The 20,920-nt window shown below is 41.0% G+C and overlaps 1 protein-coding gene across 1 annotated transcript in view; it reads right to left on the reverse strand.

Annotated features, from left to right (window-relative positions):
• KIF5C (kinesin family member 5C) overlaps positions 1–20,920 on the reverse strand; it is a 161,001-nt gene that overhangs the window by 73,796 nt on the left and 66,285 nt on the right. The window contains exons 5-10 of the mRNA XM_033231561.1: positions 18,467–18,515; positions 18,134–18,189; positions 17,363–17,450; positions 6,993–7,117; positions 4,390–4,494; positions 3,874–4,022 (exon numbers count right to left, since the gene is read on the reverse strand). Coding sequence (XP_033087452.1) covers positions 3,874–4,022; positions 4,390–4,494; positions 6,993–7,117; positions 17,363–17,450; positions 18,134–18,189; positions 18,467–18,515 — 572 coding nt within the window. The remainder of the gene's footprint in view (positions 1–3,873; positions 4,023–4,389; positions 4,495–6,992; positions 7,118–17,362; positions 17,451–18,133; positions 18,190–18,466; positions 18,516–20,920) is intronic.

The following is a 20,920-nucleotide window of genomic DNA, read 5'->3' on the forward strand; positions in this document are numbered from 1 at the left end:
GCCTGGGAATTCACGTGCTGCATCCTCAACTAGATTAAAAGCTCTTTGAGAATGCAGGAGACAGCACTTACTTCTTTAATGGCACGATGCTGGGCATTCAGGAAACCAAAGGAAACAACCTCGACTGAATGGAAGAACTAGAATGCTGGAAACCATCATTCTCAGCAAACTAACACAGGAATAGAAAACCAAACACTGCATGTTCTCACTCATAAGTCGGAGTTGAACAATGAGAACACATGGACACAGGGAGGGGAACATCACACACTGGGGCTTGTTGGGGGGTGGGGGTCTAGGGGAGGGATAGTATTAGGGGAAATACCCAATGTAGGTGACTTGTTGATGGGTGCAGCAAACCACCATGGCACGTGTATTCCTATGTAACAAACCTGTACGTTCTGCCCATGTATCCCAGAACTTAAAAGTATAATTAAAAAAAAAAAAGAAACAGACATGGTAAATTTTTCCCTTTAAATTCCAGTATCTAACCTATAATCCTGAAGAATGCCAGCAGGACTCTTGGTAGAGTGCTTTCAGGGATCTGCAGATTTAACTGCTTCGAAACAAATACTACATTGTGTTATTCAGAGCATCAGTACAGTCAAGCAGAACAACAAACGTGTACTCGCTTCATGTCCTTGAAAGAACCACAAAGGAATAACCGAGGAACCTCATGCTGCCCTAAGGTTTGCCCACCTCTGCAGTAAGAATATAATGAACACTCATTACAATGAATTTAGGATGTGCCCGGCAGTCTTTTCTGAGTTCAAAGTGCTTAATCTCATTAGCTACCACATACCATGTCTAATCTGATGTTCAGTCTTGTGTCTGCTGTATAATTGGGTTCAATGAGTATATCTAACAATACAGCAGGTATTGGCCCTGTAGAATAGTTCAGCATCCTTAAATAATCCATTAACTAACTTGGGGATAAAGGGAAAGGAACAAAACCTCACACATTTCCAATAATAGATTGGAAAGCAAACCAGAACCAAACCCAACCAAACTTCTGGATGTAACGGCATCAAAGTTCAGCAACTGCCTTAACTTTCCAACACAAATAAGCTTTAGATAACCTTACACAATAAGCTTTAGATTCATCTGTTCATTCATTTGATAAGCATTTATTTATTGACCACCTACTGTGAACTAGTTGTGCAGAGTGGTTGATGAGAAACTAATGTCTGTGACAAACTCAGTCCCTGCTGTCACAGAGAGCAGAATCTAGATGACTCTGATAAAAGAATGTAGACCTACTTATTTCATTTGAAAACATAATTTATATTACTTTTTATTTCCTGGAAGCCCAAATTATCTGCAGTAATTTTTATTTGTTCATTCCCAAAATGTAATTCTAATTCTACTTTATTTAATGCTCTCCCTTGTATGACAGTGCTGTCCCTTATAGTGCATTACATTCAGTCTAGTCCCATCTACTACTATGACCTTTTCAAGCCTCAATACTGTGAGATTATTTAAGACAAAGGAAAAGCAGAACTTGCAATCACTGATAGCCGGCCATTGGTCATGGACTTTTTTACCTGGACTCATGCCAGCCCTTGTGCTAGGTAAAAACTGAAGCAACTATATAATCCTCCCAATATTCTTGAAAATAGGCATTATTATATCTCTGTCTCTATGAGAGAGAAGACTGAGGCTCAGAGGGGAGAGGTAAACAAGAGAATGGGTCAACAGCAGAATTAGCTTCAACACTGAGCTTACTGAACCAAAGGGCTGTGCTCAGACTATGCATCCTAGGACATCCTACATGTTTAGTCACTTACTGGCTGCGTGGTCTCAGGTATGGTATCCAATGGCTTTGCACCTAAGTCTTGATTTCATACTCTATACAAAGGTGAGATAATTGCTGTCAGAAGTGCTATAATTTTGACACACCTGACATATATTAGACACTGACTGATATTCAAAATGCTTCCTGTAGACGCTGCAAATACCTCCTGATAACAGCAATGCCCCAAGGTGACTGGGCCTTGCAAAGATAGCCAATGCCCCACGGTGACTGTGGCTTGAAAAGAGCCAGAATATTTTTGCTTTGCTGGTAAGGATTTTTTTGAAGAGATGTTTCCTTTATAAATGCATTTAGAGCTGGTTTGCTCAAACATGTCTTCAAAGGAAATTGTTAAAGCTCAAGTTTAAGACACTGGGCAGGGTGCGATCTTGTTTTCCATAAGCAGATGCTGGTTTGTGGGTTTCTGAGACCCTTGAGGAACGTAGGTGTTATCCTACTGCAACTTCCTTGGCCTAAGCATTTAACTAATCAAGGAAGCAATTTGGGAGGAAGTAAAGGACCCAAATCCAGTTTAAAAGATATATTAGCTCTACAACATTTCAATATAATTATTATTTATTTAGACATCCCACAGGTGCCATGGCTGTGTAATTCTATGTTCTGTTGAGGGCTCAGGAAATGACTGGGGCTTAATGCAGTTTAAACAAGCCATAACAATTTCCCAGACAGAATGCCCACCCCCATCTGTCCTTTCTCTCATCTTAAACTATTCCTTAGGCATAACCACACAACACACACTCCCAGGGAGGAGGCAGGGAAGTGCTCTGTGCATCCATTCACAAATGAGCTAGTTAAAGCCCACAGAGCACTGGTGACTTGTCTAAAGATCACATGATTGTTCAGAATTAAATGAACCGATGGCAGCAGAATCCACATCCAACCTCAGCCCTAAGCTCAGCTCACTGAGCAGTGAAGATGTTCAGATCGCCCAATCCACAGCACCCCAAGCACTCTGGGAATGAACATTGAGGCACGAGGGCTGAAGGATAGAACCTAAACACTGGAACTGAGGAAACATGCCTGAAGGAGGTCAGGCCTTGGACAGTGGGAGGGGGTAGGTAAAAAAGAAAGTGACAAGAAAAAAAGGAAGATATGAACCAAACCACACATGTAACTCTTGCTTTACGATTATGGAGTCATACCTGCTGCCCACCTATGGACACCTCCCAGGGATCTAGGAAGTCTCATGTGGGTATTTTTAAAGGTAGGAAGCTGTCATCTACGTCTCTTCTCAGCATATACAGTCCAGACCTCCTACCTCCAGTGCTGGTAAAGATTCCTTCCCCTTCTTTTCTTTTTATACCTCTATTCTGCATTCACATAATTTTCTGGGTGTTTTATCAGCAACTGTGCAATGGATCCCAAATACCGGAGCCAAAGGCAGTTATCAATCTTGAGATTTATAAACTTGAAATAATATGAACCTAAAAGGTAAACTCCAGTGCCATGAAGAACAAAAGTAACACCCCAACGCATTTCCAATTCATATTTGAAATAAGTTTAGCTGTTTTGCTTTGTTTTGTTTTAAACACCATACCTTTGACTGGCATGTTCCTGCCCATTATTTTAAAATACAATGATTGCTTTGGCCTCAATAAGTGATGCCTCAAGTTTACGTATCACCTGCTAGATGTAATTGAGTAAAAGGCTGTTTGTCCCCTACTTTATGATTCTCTGACAATAGCCCCTTGCCACTCACTATTATTTTTTTCTTTTTTTGAGACAGTCTTTCTCTGTTGCCCAGGCTGGAGTACAGTGGTATGATCTTGGCTCACTGCAACTTCCACCTCTTGAGTTTAAGCAATTCTCCTGACTCAGCCACCTGAGTAGCTGGGACTATAGGTGCATGCCACCACACCCAGCTAATTTTTGCATTTTTAGTAGAGACAGGGTTTCACCATGTAGGCCAGGCTGGTCTCAAACTCCTGACCTCAGGCAATCTACCCACCTTGGCCTCCCAAAGTGCTGGGATTATAGACGTGAGTCATTGCACCTGGCCTTGCCACTCACTCTTAAGACCCAAGACCTAGCTCAGAGGATGGGTCCTGAGAGACCACACGTACCTCTGTCCGAACATCAGTGTGGACTTGGTCTCAGCCTCATTGAAGACAGAAGGAGAACAGCAAATGACGATGGTGGTTCTGCAGTTCCCACCCAAAGAGTCCTGAAGAATCCGAGTCATCTTGCTGTCCCGGTATGGCACATGTGTTTTCTATTTAGGAAAAGAATAAGTATTGGTTTTGACAGCCCATTCTGAGAAAAACCAGAGGCAAGCAAGTCAGGGATGAAGACACTGAGCTTAGAAATCGAGTAAAACAAGAATTTGTGGCCAGGTCTTTGGATCTTGCCAAAGTTTAAAATGCCCATTCTTTGACCTATGTCATAGGAAATTAGCATCATCATTCATACTTTTCAGTAGATGGGAACTCCCAGGGAGCGGGCATCCACAGCCAGGATTCCCTCTGTCCTTTTCCAAACAGAAAAACAAACCAGCCTCTGGTGTGTGGCAAACGGACCACGAGGACCCAAAAGATGGTTTCTCATAATATTATTTAATAGACGGGGGCAGGATCACTTACTGTCCCTTCTGCCAAAGCAGAGATCACATTTCCAAGAGCAGACAAAGACTTATTGATATTTTTAGCTTCATCGAGAACAGCTCCCTCGGCACCAGTTTTGCTGACCTACCAGAGAGAAAAGAAAGCAGTGAGCAGCACAGGACAGTGGAAGCACAAAGTAGAAATTTCAAATTCACACAAGGGCAAAGGGGGACAGCCTCCTGGAAAGCAAGGAAAAATAAAAGTAGGGAAGACCCACAGTGATAAAAACCATCCTTCGCGTATGAGGCTGGGGATTTGGTCTCTCCTGCCATCATTTTCCTCTCAATTGGGTTTTAGTGGAATAGCTGAAATACCTCAAGTGGTGGAGCTGCAGATGCTTCCCCAGGGGCCATCCATCCAGGGAAACCAGGCTCCAGAAGTGCTGTCACCATGGGTAGCTCGGGCCCTGGGAGACTGAGCCGCAGTCCCCATGCCGAAGGGAGCCCAGAGGGAAGCATGAAGAGAAAATGTTGTCCTGAGCCACAATGAATGGGCATATTGGAAAAATGTAAGTTACAAGCTCCAAGTTCAGGCAGATGACTAGATGTGGTAGGGTTGCTTATCCAGACTCTGTTCCTTCCCTACTTATTCTCACAACAAGGAAAAAATGAAAAATATCCAAAAAGCAAAAAACTTGGGAGAGAAATGAAAAGTCAAATGTATATTGCATTATAAATTTGTCTTTTTTTCCTCTGCAGCCAGGGGGACCACGCAGTTTCTCCTTTGCTGTGTTATTGCTGTTAATTTCATCTTGACAGCATTTGCTCTAGGTAGAGGGCAGTTTACAGATGCTAGAAAAAAAGGGGAACTCAACATGATTCATCTCTGCTGACTGGACAAATGATGCAGGGGGAGCAGCTGCCCTCTCAAGAAAGGAAGCAAGGAAGCAATGTTCAACTATGCAAATTCCAATCACATATAAAGGAGAAACTCCTGATGACAGACATGAATTCATGTCCAGGGGGAGGTTTATTTCAAAAATAGAATAGATTCTCAACTCTCTTGGCTCCCCTGTTTGTGTGGCTCCCCTGCTTACACATAGAGAAATCATGTAGCTGACGGGTCACAAACAGTAACAGTCTGTGTTATTTTAAGCAGTGTTATTTTAAGATGCTTTCTTATTTGAGCATCTTAACTCCATGAAATATACAAGGCAGGTACCATCTATCACCCTCCTTTAACAGACAGGAAACTGAGCCCCAGAAATATCAGACTGCCAGCCTAAGGGAAGAATGCCATTCAGGAGAGACGGGAACTAAAGCCCAGAGTTCTCTTCTACAAGATCACACTGACACAGTCATATGGACACATCTAGGGCAAAGGAAAACACGTGTGTGTGAGCAAAAGAAACTCTGTGAAGGACATGATTTCAAACACCTCATAAATATCATTAGCAATAACCACTGACACTGTGCAGAGGCAAGCCTCCACTCCAGTCTGCCAGTATTAAGCAGTTTTCAGGTGTATTTAGGCTCTAAATAAACAACAATGCTCCATTATTTCCATTCTGTTGCACATCTGTTTAACTAAAGTCACAAGTCCATACTAGTAAAATTTTAGATTCCCAACTAGAAATACACAGATGACTTTCTGCTCACGGTTTTACAAATGCATACTAGAGGACAATCCAAGTAACCATTACTTACGTGGATGTAAGTCGCCATAACTTGGCATACGGGAACTCAGTGGTGTCGTGCAATAAGTGGGGATCAATCATGCAGTTAGGGAGACTGACCAAGCTTCAAGTCTGGCCTTCATGGGGACAATCAGCATGATGTCAGTGATGATGGAGGCCAGAGGGCATTGTGCACATGGCCTTGCTCTGTGATGTTGCTCAAGGGAGGTCAGTGCCTCGAGACAGGGTTTGGCAGCAGAAGTCTCCACTGGTGCTACGGAAGTGAGACTGGAGATTCTGGGAAGCCTATTGCTCTGGAGTACAGCCCCGGCCAGGGCCTGGGAGGGCATGGGTCAGGGTGTAGATGACAAAAGAGAGTCTGGACAAAACCAGAGAACAGTAAAGGCTTGCAGCTAAGGCTGATTACAGGCCGAACTGCATGAGACAGCCAAGGCCTCCCACATGGGATACCGTCAGCCCATGCCTACTGCTGGGAGAACCAGAGAATGCAGGGAGTGCCCCAGGTTCCAGACCTTCTATCAGCAAAACAAACCTGCAGAGGCAGGACTGCCACATTCCAATGGCAAAGCTCGTTCCTGGCCTATTAGAGTCGGGTACAACATGGGTTTACTCTTTTCTTAGAAGTTAATATCCCTCCCACATGTGTGCAGCTGCCTCTGCCACAGGCTAAGTCAAACCAACTCTTGCCTAACATCATCATAAGGGCCCATCAGGCATAAATCAGAGTTGGCATGCAAAGTACCTGCCTGCGACACCAGTAAGAGACCTCAGGACCAGAAAAGAAAGCAGGGAAAAAGGGTTAAATGTAATAACACCGTGGCAGAGCCTCAGAACCTTTAAATGCTCTTTAAAGCAGGAAAATAGAAGAGCATAAAAATTATACCATTGCACACTGAAGCAAATAAAAGGGGAAAATTATAGATAATACAAATAAAGAACCAATTACCTTTTCGCTCCCAGCCAAATCAACCAAATAAAGTTTCCCACTGAGTTTTTTTTCAGTCTCTACATTCTCTTGTTTAATATTTATCAGGAAGATACTGTGACTTCTAGAGCTGTGTTCATTCATGTCTGAAAAGGAAAATAGTTTACTGCTCTACAAAGAACATGTAGGTTTAGGTAGCAAACCTCTCATCTAAAAAGCATAACAAGTCATGCCTAGTAGCTCCATTTCATTGAAGTAAGTCCAGCCACTTTTAAAAATTATCTGAGACCCCTGTTTCTTCTGAAAAACAATGCTCATTCTAGAAATACAAGATTTTAAATGTCTTCAAGGAGCAAAGAAATTAATCTAAAAATCTTAGTTAACAGCTTAAGATATCAGATTTTCTAGCTCTACCTGAAGCCCCATCCTCTAAATTCCTACTATAGCATGGCTTTCCCCTTGAAGAATTCACTACTTCCTCCCCTGCCTTACTTTAAATTCCTCAGACTTTAACATGATTAATACATGATTTAGTCTATCTTAGTCATGTGCATAAGCCTTGCCTTATCAGTAATATCATAAGCTTTCTTAAGGAAGGATTAAGACTTTCCTAAGGAAGGATTAAGACATGCACTTCTATAACCTATGCTAACTGCAAAGAAGGTTTCAGAAATTAAATATGCTTCATTAGGACGGGGTACTGGAAATAAAAATCCTTGCAAATCCTCGTCTTTGTCTGCCAAGCAGACAGAGACCCCAGCAACCATCCTATTCAGCCTTCACCAGCAATCATTTCTCAAAACCATCTTACCAGATTATATGTAAAAAGCTCTAAAGATTCATTTTTTAAAAACTGTCCGAACTAACAATTAATTCAGCAAAGTTGTAGGATACGAAATCAACATGTTAAAAATCAGTTGCATTTCTATGTACTAACAATGAACAACCCAAAAAATTAAGAAGACAACCTTATTTATAATAGCAAAAAAATAAAAATAAAAAAATAAACTACTTAGGAATAAACTTAACCAAAGAAGAGAAAGACTTGTACACTGGAAACTACAAAATGTGACTGAAAGATATGAAAGAAGACACAAATAAATGGATTGATTGGAAGACTTAATATCATTAGGCTGTCAGTATAACCCAAAGCAATCTACAGATTCAGTGCAATCTCTATCAAAATTTCAACGACATATTTCGCAGAAGTAGAAAAATCCATCCTAAAATTCATATGAAATCTCAAGGGACCCCAAATAGCCTAAACAATCTTGAAAAATAAGAACAGAGTTGAAGGTCTCACACTTCAACAATATAATGGACTTTGGGGACTTGAGGGGAAGTGTGGGAGTAGGGCGAGGGATAAAAGACAGCAAATAGGGTGCAGTGTATATAGCTGAGGTGATAGGTGCATCAAAACCTCACAAATCAGCACTAAAGAACTTACTCATGTAACCAAATACTACCTGTACCCCAATAACCTATGGAAAAAAATAAAATAAAAGTCATCACAAAGTTACAGTAATCAAAACAGTGTGGTAGTGACATAAAGACAGACATATAAATCAATGGAACAGAATAAAGGGCCCAGAAATAAATCCTCACATATATGGTCAAATAATTTTCAACAAGAATGTCAAGATCATTTCATGTGGAAAGAACAGTCTTTTCAACAAATAGTGTTGGATATCTACATGCAAAAAATATATTAATGTTGGGCCCTTACCTTAGAGTACATGCAAAAATTTACTCCAAAAGGATCAAATACCTACATATAAAAACTAAAACTATAAAACTCTTAGAATAAAACACAGGAGAAAAGCTTCATGACATTGGACTTGTCAATAATTTCTTGGATATGACACCCAAAGCACAAGCAACAAAATAAAAATAGACACTTCATCAAAATTAAAAACTTTTACATATCAAAAGACACTATCAATAGTGTAAAAAAGCAATCCATGGAACAGAAGAAAATTTTATAAATCATATATCTAATAAGGAATTGATGTCCAGAATACATAGAGAACTCCCTACAAGTCAACAATAACAAATCAACCTGATTAAAAAATAAATACAGACCTTGAATAGACGTCCCTTAAAGAAGATATACAAATGGCCTATAAGCACATGAAAAGATGCTCAACATTACTAATCATTAGAGAAATGCAAATCAAAACCACAATGAAACAGTACTTCACACCATTTAGATGGCTATTATAAAAAGTAGTAACAATAACAAGTTGGCAAGGATGTAGAGAAATGAAAACTCTGGTGTTCTGCTATTAGGAAGAGACAATGGTACAGCTGCTGTAGAAAATAGTAATAATAGCAAATAGTAGCGGTTCCTCAAGAAACTGAAAGTAGAATTACCATAAGATCCAGAAATTCCACTTCTGCATATATACTCAAAAGAATTGAAATCAAGGACTCAAATAGATGTTTGCACACCTTTCTTCATAACAGCATTATTCACAATCGCCAAAATGTAGAAGCCACCCAATTGTCTATTAATGGTTAAATGAATTTTTTATTTTTTATTTTTTATTTTTTATTTTATTTTTATTTTTATTTTTATTATACTTTAAGTTCTAGGGTACATGTGCATGACGTTTATATCATGTATAACTCCCCAATGCAATCCCTCCCTCCTCCCCCCTCCCCATGATAGGCCCCAGTGTGTGATGTTCCCCTTCCCGAGTCCAAGTGATCTCATTGTTCAGTTCCCACTATGAGTGAGAACATGCGGTGTTTGGTTTTCTCTTCTTGTGATAGTTTGCTAAGAATGATGGTTTCCAGCTGCATCCATGTCCCTACAAAGGACGCAAACTCATCCATTTTTATGGCTGCATAGTATTCCATGGTGTATATGTGCCACATTTTCTTAATCCAGTCTGTCACAGATGGACATTTGGGTTGATTCCAAGTCTTTGCTATTGTGAATAGTGCCGCAATAAACATACGTGTGCATGTGTCTTTATAGCAGCATGATTTATAATCCTTTGGGTATATACCCAGTAGTGGGATGGCTGGGTCATATGGTACATCTAGTTCTAGATCCTTGAGGAATCGCCATACTGTTTTCCATAATGGTTGAATTAGTTTACAATCCCACCAACAGTGTAAAAGTGTTCCTATTTCTCCACATCCTCTCCAACACCTGTTGTTTCCTGACTTCTTAATGATTGCCATCTAACTGGTGTGAGATGGTATCTCATTGTGGTTTTGATTTGCATTTCTCTGATGGCGAGTGATGATGAGCATTTTTTCATGTGTCTGTTGGCTGTATGGATGTCTTCTTTTGAGAAATGTCTGTTCATATCCTTTCCCCACTTTTTGATGGGGTTGTTTTTTTCTTGTATATTTGTTTGAGTTCTTTCTAGATTCTGGATATTAGCCCTTTGTCAGATGAGTAGGTTGCAAAAATTTTTTCCCATTCTGTAGGTTGCCTGTTCACTCTGATGGTAGTTTCTTTTGCTGTGCAAAAGCTCTTTAGTTTAATTAGATCACATGTGTCAATTTTTGCTTTTGCTGCCGTTGCTTTTGGTGTTTTAGACATGAAGTCCTTGCCCATGCCTATGTCCTGAATGGTACTACCTAGATTTTCTTCTAGGGTTTTTATGGTATTAGGTCTAACATTTAAGTCTCTAATCCATCTTGAATTAATTTTCGTATAAGGGGTAAGGAAAGGATCCAGTTTCAGCTTTCTACTTATGGCTAGCCAATTTTCCCAGCACCATTTATTAAATAGGGAATCCTTCCCCATTTCTTGTTTCTCTCAGGTTTGTCAAAGATCAGATGGCTGTAGATGTGTGGTATTATTTCTGAGGACTCTGTTCTGTTCCATTGGTCTATATCTCTGTTGTGGTACCAGTACCATGCTGTTTTGGTTACTGTAGCCTTGTAGTATAGTTTGAAGTCAGGTAGCGTGACACCTCCAGCTTTGTCCTTTTGACTTAGGATTGTCTTGGCAATGCGGGCTCTTTTTTGGTTCCATATGAACTTTAAAGCCGTTTTTTCCAATTCTGTGAAGAAAGCCATTGGTAGTTTGATGGGGATGGCATTGAATCTATAAATCACCTTGGGCAGTATGGCCATTTTCACGATATTGATTCTTCCTATCCATGAGCATGGTATGTTCTTCCATTTGTTTGTGTCCTCTTTGATTTCACTGAGCAGTGGTTTGTAGTTCTCCTTGAAGAGGTCCTTTACATCCCTTGTAAGCTGGATTCCTAGGTATTTTATTCTCTTTGAAGCAATTGTGAATGGAAGTTCATTCCTGATTTGGCTCTCTGCTTGTCTGTTACTGGTGTATAAGAATGCTTGTGATGTTTGCACATTAATTTTGTATCCTGAGACTTTGCTGAAGTTGCTTATCAGCTTAAGGAGATTTTGGGCTGAGACAATGGGGTTTTCTAAATATACCATCATGTCATCTGCAAACAGGGACAATTTGACTTCTTCTTTTCCTAACTGGATACCCTTGATTTCTTTCTCTTGCCTGATTGCCCTAGCCAGAACTTCCAACACTATGTTGAATAGGAGTGGTGAGAGAGGGCATCCCTGTCTTGTGCCAGTTTTCAAAGGGAATTTTTCCAGTTTTTGCCCATTCAGTATGATATTAGCTGTGGGTTTGTCATAAATAGCTCTTATTATTTTGAGGTACGTTCCATCAATACCGAATTTCTTGAGCGTTTTTAGCATAAAGGGCTGTTGAATTTTGTCAAAAGCCTTTTCTGCATCTATTGAGATAATCATGTGGTTCTTGTCTTTGGTTCTGTTTATATGCTGGATTACGTTTATTGATTTGCGAATGTTGAACCAGCCTTGCATCCCAGGGATGAAGCCCACTTGATCATGGTGGATAAGCTTTTTGATGTGCTGCTGAATCCGGTTTGCCAGTATTTTATTGAGGATTTTTGCATCGATGTTCATCAGGGATATTGGTCTAAAATTCTCTTTTTTTGTTGTGTCTCTGCCAGGCTTTGGTATCAGGATGATGTTGGCCTCATAAAAAGAGTTAGGGAGGATTCCCTCTTTTTCTATTGATTGAAATAGTTTCAGAAGGAATGGTACCAGCTCCTCCTTGTACCTCTGGTAGAATTCAGCTGTGAATCCATCTGGTCCTGGACTTTTTTTGGTGGGTAGGCTATTAATTGTTGCCTCAATTTCAGAGCCTGCTATTGGTCTATTCAGGGATTCAACTTCTTCCTGGTTTAGTCTTGGGAGAGTGTAAGTGTCCAGGAAATTATCCATTTCTTCTAGATTTTCTAGTTGATTTGCGTAGAGGCATTTATAGTATTCTCTGATGGTTGTTTGTATTTCTGTGGGGTCGGTGGTGATATCCCCTTTATCATTTTTTATTGCTTCTATTTGATTCCTCTCTCTTTTCTTCTTTATTAGTCTAGCTAGCGGTCTGTCAATTTTGTTGATCTTTTCAAAAAACCAACTCCTGGATTCATTGATTTTTTGGAGGGTTTTTTGTGTCTCTATCTCCTTCAGTTCTGCTCTGATCTTAGTTATTTCTTGCCTTCTGCTAGCTTTTGAATGTGTTTGCTCTTGCCTCTCTAGTTCTTTTCATTGTGATGTTAGAGTGTCAATTTTAGATCTCTCCTGCTTTCTCTTGTGGGCATTTAGTGCTCTAAATTCCCTCTACACACTGCTTTAAATGTGTCCCAGAGATTCTGGTATGTTGTATCTTTGTTCTCATTGGTTTCAAAGAACATCTTTATTCTGCTTTCATTTCGTTATGTACCCAGTAGTCATTCAGGAGCAGGTTGTTCAGTTTCCATGTAGTTGAGCGGTTTTGATTGAGTTTCTTAGTCCTGAGTTCTAGTTTGATTGCACTGTGGTCTGAGAGACAGTTTGTTATAATTTCTGTTCTTGTACATTTGCTGAGGAGTGCTTTACTTCCAATGATGTGGTCAATTTTGGAATAAGTGCGATGTGGTGCTGAGAAGAATGTATATTCTGTTGATTTGGGGTGGAGAGTTCTATAGATGTCTATTAGGTCCGCTTGGTGCAGAGATGAGTTCAATTCCTGGATATCCTTGTTAACTTTCTGTCTCGTTGATCTGTCTAATGTTGACAGTGGAGTGTTGAAGTCTCCCATTATTATTGTATGGGAGTCTAAGTCTCTTTGTAGGTCTCTAAGGACTTGCTTTATGAATCTGGGTGCTCCTGTATTGGGTGCATAGATATTTAGGAGAGTTAGCTCTTCCTGTTGAATTGATCCCTTTACCATTATGTAATGGCCTTCTTTGTCTCTTTTGATCTTTGATGGTTTAAAGTCTGTTTTATCAGAGACTAGGATTGCAACCCCTGCTTTTTTTGTTCTCCATTTGCTTGGTAGATCTTCCTCCATCCCTTATTTTGAGCCTATGTATGTCTCTGCATGTGAGATGGGTCTCCTGAATACAGCAGACTGATGGGTCTTGACTCTTGATCCAGTTTGCCAGTCTGTGTCTTTTAATTGGAGCATTTAGTCCATTGACATTTAAGGTTAATATTGTTATGTGTGAACTTGATCCTGTCATTATGATATTAACTGGTTATTTTGCTCGTTAGTTGATGCAGTTTCTTCCTAGCCTCGATGGTCTTTACATTTTGGCATGTTTTTGCAATGGCTGGTACCGCTTGTTCCTTTCCATGTTTAGGGCTTCCTTCAGGGTCTCTTGTAAGGCAGGCCTGGTGGTGACAAAATCTCTAAGCATTTGCTTATCTGTAAAGGATTTTATTTCTCCTTCACTGATGAAGCTTAGTTTGGCTGGATATGAAATTCTCGGTTGAAAATTCTTTTCTTTAAGAACGTTGAATATTGGCCCCCACTCTCTTCTGGCTTGTAGAGTTTCTGCCGAGAGGTCTGCTGTTATTCTGATGGGCTTCCCTTTGTGGGTAACCCGACCTTTCTCTCTGGCTGCCCTTAAGATTTTTTCCTTCATTTCAACTTTGGTGAATCTGGCAATTATGTGTCTTGGAGTTGCTCTTCTGGAGGAGTATCTTTGTGGCGTTCTCTGTATTTCCTGAATTTGAATGTTGACCTGCCCTACTAGGTTGGGGAAGTTCTCCTGGATGATATCCTGAAGAGTGTTTTCCAACTTGGTTCCATTTTCCCCCTCACTTTCAGGCACCCCAATCAGACGTAGATTTGGTCTTTTTACATAATCCCATACTTCTTGCAGGTTTTGTTCATTTCTTTTTCTTCTTTTTTCTTTTGGTTTTCTCTTCTCGCTTCATTTCATTCATTTGATCCTCAATCGCTGATACTCTTTCTTCCAGTTGATCGAGTCGGTTACTGAAGCTTGTGCATTTGTCACGTATTTCTCGTGTCATGGTTTTCATCTCTGTCATTTCGTTTATGATCTTCTCTGCATTAATTAGTCTAGCTGTCAATTCTTCCACTTTTTTTTCAAGATTTTTAGTTTCTTTGCGCTGAGTACGTAATTCCTCCTTTAGCTCTGAGAGGTTTGATGGACTGAAGCCTTCTTCTCTCATCTCGTCAAAGTCATTCTCTGACCAGCTTTGATCCGTTGCTGGCGATGGGCTGCGCTCCTTTGCAGGGGGAGATGCGCTCTTATTTTTTGAATTTCCAGCTTTTCTGCCCTGCTTCTTCCCCATCTTTGTGGTTTTATCTGTCTCTGGACTTTGATGATGGTGACGTACTGATGGGGTTTTGGTATAGGTGTCCTTCCTGTTTGATAGTTTTCCGTCTGACAGTCAGAAGGACTGTCTGTTGGTCTGTTGGAGATTGCTTGAGGTCCACTCCAGACCCTGTTTGCCTGGGTATCAGCAGCAGAGGTTGCCGAAGATAGAATATTGCTGAACAGCGAGTGTACCTGTCTGATTCTTTCTTTGGAAGTTTCCTCTCAGGGGTGACGCCACCCTGTGAGGTGTGGGGTGTCAGACTGCCCCTAGTGGGGGATGTCTCCAGCTAGGCTACTCAGGGGTCAGGGACCCACCTGAGCAGGCAGTCTGTCCGTTCTCAGATCTCAACGTCCCCGTTAGGAGATCCTCGGCTCTCCCCAAAGCTGTCAGACAGAGTCGTTCGGGTCTGCACCGCCCCGCTCTTTCCCCTAATGGACTGCAGCTGTGCGCTGTCCGCAGAGGTAGAGTCTACAGAGACAGGCAGGCTTCCTTGAGCTGCTGTAAGCTCCACCCAGTTCGAGCTTCCCAGCGGCTTTGTTTACCTACTTAAGCCTCAGCAATGGCGGGCGCCCCTCCCCCAGCCTCGCTGCTACCTTGCGGATAGATCGCGGCAGACGGCTGTGTTAGCAGTGAGGGAGGCTCCGTGGGCGTGGGACCCTCCCGGCCAGGTGTGGGATATATTCTCCTGGTGTGCCTGTTTCCTTAAAGTGCAGTATTGGGGTGGGAGTTACCCGATTTTCCAGGTGTTGTGTGTCTCAGTTCCCCTGGCTAGGAAAAGGGATTCCCTTCCCCCTTGCGCTTCCAGGTGAGGCGATGCCTCGCCCCGCTTCAGCTCACGCTGGTCAGGCTGCAGCAGCTGACCAGCACCGATTGTCCGGCACTCCCTAGAGAGATGACCCCAGTACCTCAGTTGAAAATGCAGAAATCACCGGTCTTCTGTGTCGCTCGCGCTGGGAGTTGGAGACTGGGGCTGTTCCTATTCCTGAATTTTTTAAATGTTTTATATACATACAATGGAATATTATTCAGCCTTAAAAAGGAAGGACACTTGCTACTGTGTGGATGAAACTTGAAGACATTATGCTAAGTGAAATAAATCACAGAAGGACAAACACTTTATGATTCCACTTATATGAGGTACCTAGAGCAGTCAAATTCATAGAGACAAAGTACATTGAGCAAGAGGAGAATAAAGAGTTGGTGTTTAATGGGTTCAGAGTTTTGGTTGGAGAAGATAAAAAAGTTCTAGAGATGGAAGGTGGTGCCATTGCACACAATGTGAAGGTACTTAATGTCACATAAATGCATACTTTAAAATGGTTAAGATGGCAAATTTCATGTTAAGTATATTTTATTGCAATAATAAAAGAAAAACCTTACCAGAATGGTAATAATAATAGCAATTTTTCTTTAGACTAGCAGTTCCAAACCAAGGCACCAAAATGCATTATCAGATATGCCATAAATAATTTGTAACTAAAAACAGCTTCAGAAACAGAGTGAATAATGTAAATGAGAGATGCCACTACTGTAAGAACATCTGTCTTACATTTTTTCATGTGTGTGGGGGGGTTTTAAGCAAGAGAAAAAGAAGTGGAGTTTGAACAACACTGTATCCAGGTCTAGGCTCACCTATGAAAGTTGCTATATATATGAATATCATCTGATACATTGCTCAGATAGAGAAAATGTTGAGAATTACAGTTCTGGACCACAGAATCAGAGAGTCTTGGGTAGAAGAGACTTAAAGAGTCTAGACCAGTCAGCCAACCAATGCCGGAATCTCTTTTACAGTGAACTCACTACCTCTCTAGGTAGCAGGCTGCACTTGGGACAGCTATAATGGTTGGAGAGTTCTCCTCATAGGGGTCGAATTCTGCCTCCCTAGAGCTCCAACAATCATGGGTATTCTAAGCATTGAGACGGAAGAGAAAAAGCTGACCCTCTTTCTTAGTGTCCGCACCTTCAACACAGTAAGCTATATTACATCGTCCACACACCCTCCTCCAGATTTTTTCCCTCACGCAAGCTATAAACCCTTAGTTCTCTCAGCTTCTGTTCATGTGAACTCACTCTCATTTGTCCACATCCCTCTTAATAAGATAGACAACTCTCATTTTTCACGGACCCTCTGCTGTCCGAATCCCATTTGCACTGCTTCCCTGAGACGCAATGAATATACTGAGGAAGGAACTGCAGAGTCAATGAGCTGATCTGAATGTGTCTGCCAGTAACACGTCGGAAGGCTTTCCCTAAAGCTCCTGGCTCTGCTTTCTGACTTCCTTCTTCCCTTTCCTTTTCTTTTTTACAGAGGACAGAAATCTAACATGGTTTATTTCCATGTGTGTGACTGCAACGTATTATAGAATTTGTTGGTTTGGAATTTTTTTTTAACCTGAATAACATGATTAAAATAAACAAACTGAGGAGTTTACTCTTTCCCTCCCTTTGGTTGGCTGGTTGTTTATTTTTCCTAATGTTCAGGCTTAGGCTGTTATCAGCGTCCAGTAAGTCTCACCCAACATCTCCAAGACCTCAGAGCCCTGTGGACAGCAGAAGGCACCCTTTCCCATGACTGCCTAGACACACTCATAGCACACACACCCTAGCGTGTGTGTCCGAGCACTGCTCTCTAACCACCTTCCCATGCATTCTTTCATTTGTGCCTCATTCCCCACCTCCCTCAGTTGGTAGGCAGACATCTGTCTCCCAAGCTACAGGGGAGGAAACACCCCCACCATGCTTACTTGTCACAGCCACGTGTCGGTTTGCTTTGCCTTCATCTATCACATCCATGACTTCCTCAGGGCTCGACACAAACCGCTCAGTGCACCCCTGGAAGAGAATCAGTTCAGGTTCAACATTAAAAGAGTTGAAAAGCAACAATATTTTGAAAGGCTGGAACATTTTCCTGTTTATCTTCTAGAGGTGCGGATAAATAGAAAAGCTGAAATATCGATCCAACAACTTCTCCTCCTTGCCCAGGGCTTGAATTCTACATTAAAGAGAAGTCTGAGCAAGCCCTAGGAAGTACAGAAGTAAACCAAAAAAAGAATTGTCAAGTTTTCCTAGGTTTTTGAGTACATATTCATACTCAACAGCAACACTTTAAGAAGACAGAAAATCAAAGAAGAAAATCAATGAGCGAAGAAATGGATGAAGTTTTGCTTTGCCTTCTATCTTTATTTATTTACCACGATGGCCACCAATAATAGATACTTTGATGTTCCACAGGTAATGCTATAATAAGCGTTTCCAACTGCAAAGTAAAAACAATTGCACTCAATACCAAAGCCTCTTTAAATGTGAATAATATTAAATAATAATGTCATAAAGGAAAGATACAATTGAAGAAAATAAATGTCAGTTTCTAAAACCAGATGAGTATTAAATTTAAGGAGCCTGATTAAATGCCTATATGCTCTTTACAGATAACAGTCTGTGCATCTTATGTAATAATTATTATGACAGAGACTGGAGAGAAATTAATGGCATCACCAATCAAATCTTCCTCATACCTTTACATACGGGACTCTGTTTTTATCTTCATGAACGGCCAAGTTGGTCTTGGATACTACAGAGGTGAGAATGACAGCATGCAAAGAAGAAAATAAAAGTTAAAGACTATATATTGGAGGAAAAATGGAAGTTTGTTACAAAGGACAGGCAAATCTACTCTCTTTGCAATATGCAAGTTTAAGCCTTGGCTAAAAATGAACATATACCCTGAAGGCAACAGAGTATCTCTATAACTTCTCATTAATTCCTTAAGCAGAAGTGTGATAAGCCATTTCAACCTCCCCGGACTTTTGTTACAGAACAAATAAAGGACAAGCACTGAGGTTACTTACCATCAAGTAAGTCTCTTATTTTGTCCAAGTAGATCTCAAAATAGGAAACCTAGTTAAAAACAAATTGAGTTGGGAATAGACATGCCACAGTGTATTTCAAAAATACCATTATTAGTACTTATGAAAGCTTTTGTCATGCATGGCTAAGAAGAGTAAGAAGAGGGGTTTAAAGTGAAGATGCAGAATCTGGCCAGCTCTACTGGGAATCCTCTGCTTCCTGCTAGCTCTATGCTTCCCTAAGTGTGGACCATTCTCCATCCCCACACATCACAGTTCCCTTTGGTTGTCATTCAGGTGTTCTTCACGTCGTGTGCTAGACACTTACAGGAGGACTCTAGACTTTATGTTAGAGGAGCACCAAGCAAGTTTAGAAAACAATCAGTAGGCCTCACCTTATTGCATGATACTGACAGTATCATGAAGGAGGGGGGACTTAGTCCAAATGTTCACATGCAAGAAGCCGGGAGAGGACAAGGGCAGTGTTTTTAGAACTACAAGAGCTCAGAAAGGTAACTGGGCAAGAGCTGGTAATGGTGGCCAGCTCTGGTGCATCCAGGAAAGATCTGAACAAAATGGGACTTGAAAAAAGATGGTTAGACTGTGAGAAGAAAAGGAGGCCTTCTTATCAGTCTCAAGGCTCAGCTGCAGCACCGCCTTCATCAGCATCGCCTAAGAACCTGTTTGAACTGCAGAACCCTGAACCCTACTGCAGTCCTGCTGAATCCGAATCCCAGAGAACAGGACCTAGGAATCTGGTTCTCAATTCCCCAGGCGATCCTTATGCTGGCTGATGTCTGAGACCTGCTTTAACTAAATATGTGGTCTTAGGGACTCAATTCACACATACCAAGACCCTATGCCTCAATTGTCCCATCTGTCACATGAAGCCATAGGGCTTTACGATGTCAAAAATCCTCCTCCAGGATTCTGTACTCTGTTTACATCTGCTTTCTGCCTACCCAATAAACTTATCTGCCCTATGTTCATAAGTTCTTTTGAAATCTAAACAAGGGAATGGGCAGAAAGGAAAACAGTTGTAAAGTTGCAAAGCTGGGATGTGACTACTCAGGTGAAACCTCATCCCTACATCCCAGCTCTGGACCAGTCATGGGGAAGCGAAGACTCTAAACCCAGCACTGCTCCCAGTTCCGACTCAGTCCTGATCCATTATTTTTAATGTGCCTCGGCCTGGAACCACCCGACTGGAACCATTCCAGCTACTCTGAGATGTGGGGTCCTAGCCTGAGCCCTGGAATCCGCTGCTGGGCATCTCTCCTGGCTGCCTGTATCCCTAGGAACATCTACCTACTTGAACACCTGTCAGACTCCCCTGTGAGTCTGAGGCCCATCTCTCATGGACACATCTATGTGACATTTCAAAGACTCACATCTACAGCTTTGTCTAATGCTGCCACACTCCCCAAATCCTTATGGGTCTGTCTGGCCTCCAATCCTGCACATCTCTAACCCAGCCCTTCCTTCAGCCAACTCAATTCTAGTTCAGCGCATTCTATTTATTTCAGATTTGTCTGATTTTCAATTCATTGTCTATTATTTTTGAGATCTTAAACATGTTGCCTTATTTCCATCGATTACAGAGAAAATTAATTATGTCTTTAAAAAGTCACAAACTAGATACTGGCAAATCTGGCAGTTAGAATCATATTCACATTTAATGTAAGTAGAAACAGGATTCTGATTTTATTAATTTCTGCTTTTGGTGTGTGTGTGAGGGTGGCGATTTTGTTGTTTTGTCATTTCAAATATTTTGTGAGACCAGGCGGAAGAAAAATAAAGAGGCATTGTTTGGCATTAAGAAACAGGATGTTCAGAAATAAAGTTTAAAACCTCGGTGGGACTCATTTTAAGGAACAGATTTTCAATATTGCCTTAATCAGTCTTCTTTTTCTTGATTTAGCCTCTCACTACTCAGTTCAAATTACAAAGTAGTCAGCAAGTAATTTGCTCACTTATAATTATTATTTATAAAACAAGTAAGCATAACTACAAATGCTACACAGAAATCTGGACTGTAAAATTCAGCCCTAGAGACTAAGAGTGTTGATCCTCTCCTCCCCCAGCTTCACGCTAGGGCTGTTTTTATCTTAATAAGATTCTAACACAAGACCCTATTTTGAGGGCAGTAATTGGTTTAACATCTTATTCCAGGATTATCACATAAGAACCCTGCAGTAGTTTAAGCTATTTAAATGCAAACAGCCCTAAAGAAGCACTAAGCTTCTAAATCTTGATCCCATCAAAGCAACAAGCTTCTGTATCCTTAGATATAAAGAATCTTGGCAAGAAGGAGAAGCAGGCTTTAGCCAACAAAAGGAATCCTAAGGAAAAGTGATTTGCTAGATGTAATTTAGAGTTGGGCAAATAGTTGTTGCCTTCTTTTTATGTCATTTACGAAAGGTATATAGTAGTAAGGGGAGAAGTTTAATATAATTG

The sequence above is a fragment of the Trachypithecus francoisi genome, unplaced genomic scaffold (assembly GCF_009764315.1).
Source record: "Trachypithecus francoisi isolate TF-2019V2 unplaced genomic scaffold, Tfra_2.0 Lachesis_group13, whole genome shotgun sequence".
NCBI lineage: Eukaryota > Metazoa > Chordata > Mammalia > Primates > Cercopithecidae > Trachypithecus > Trachypithecus francoisi.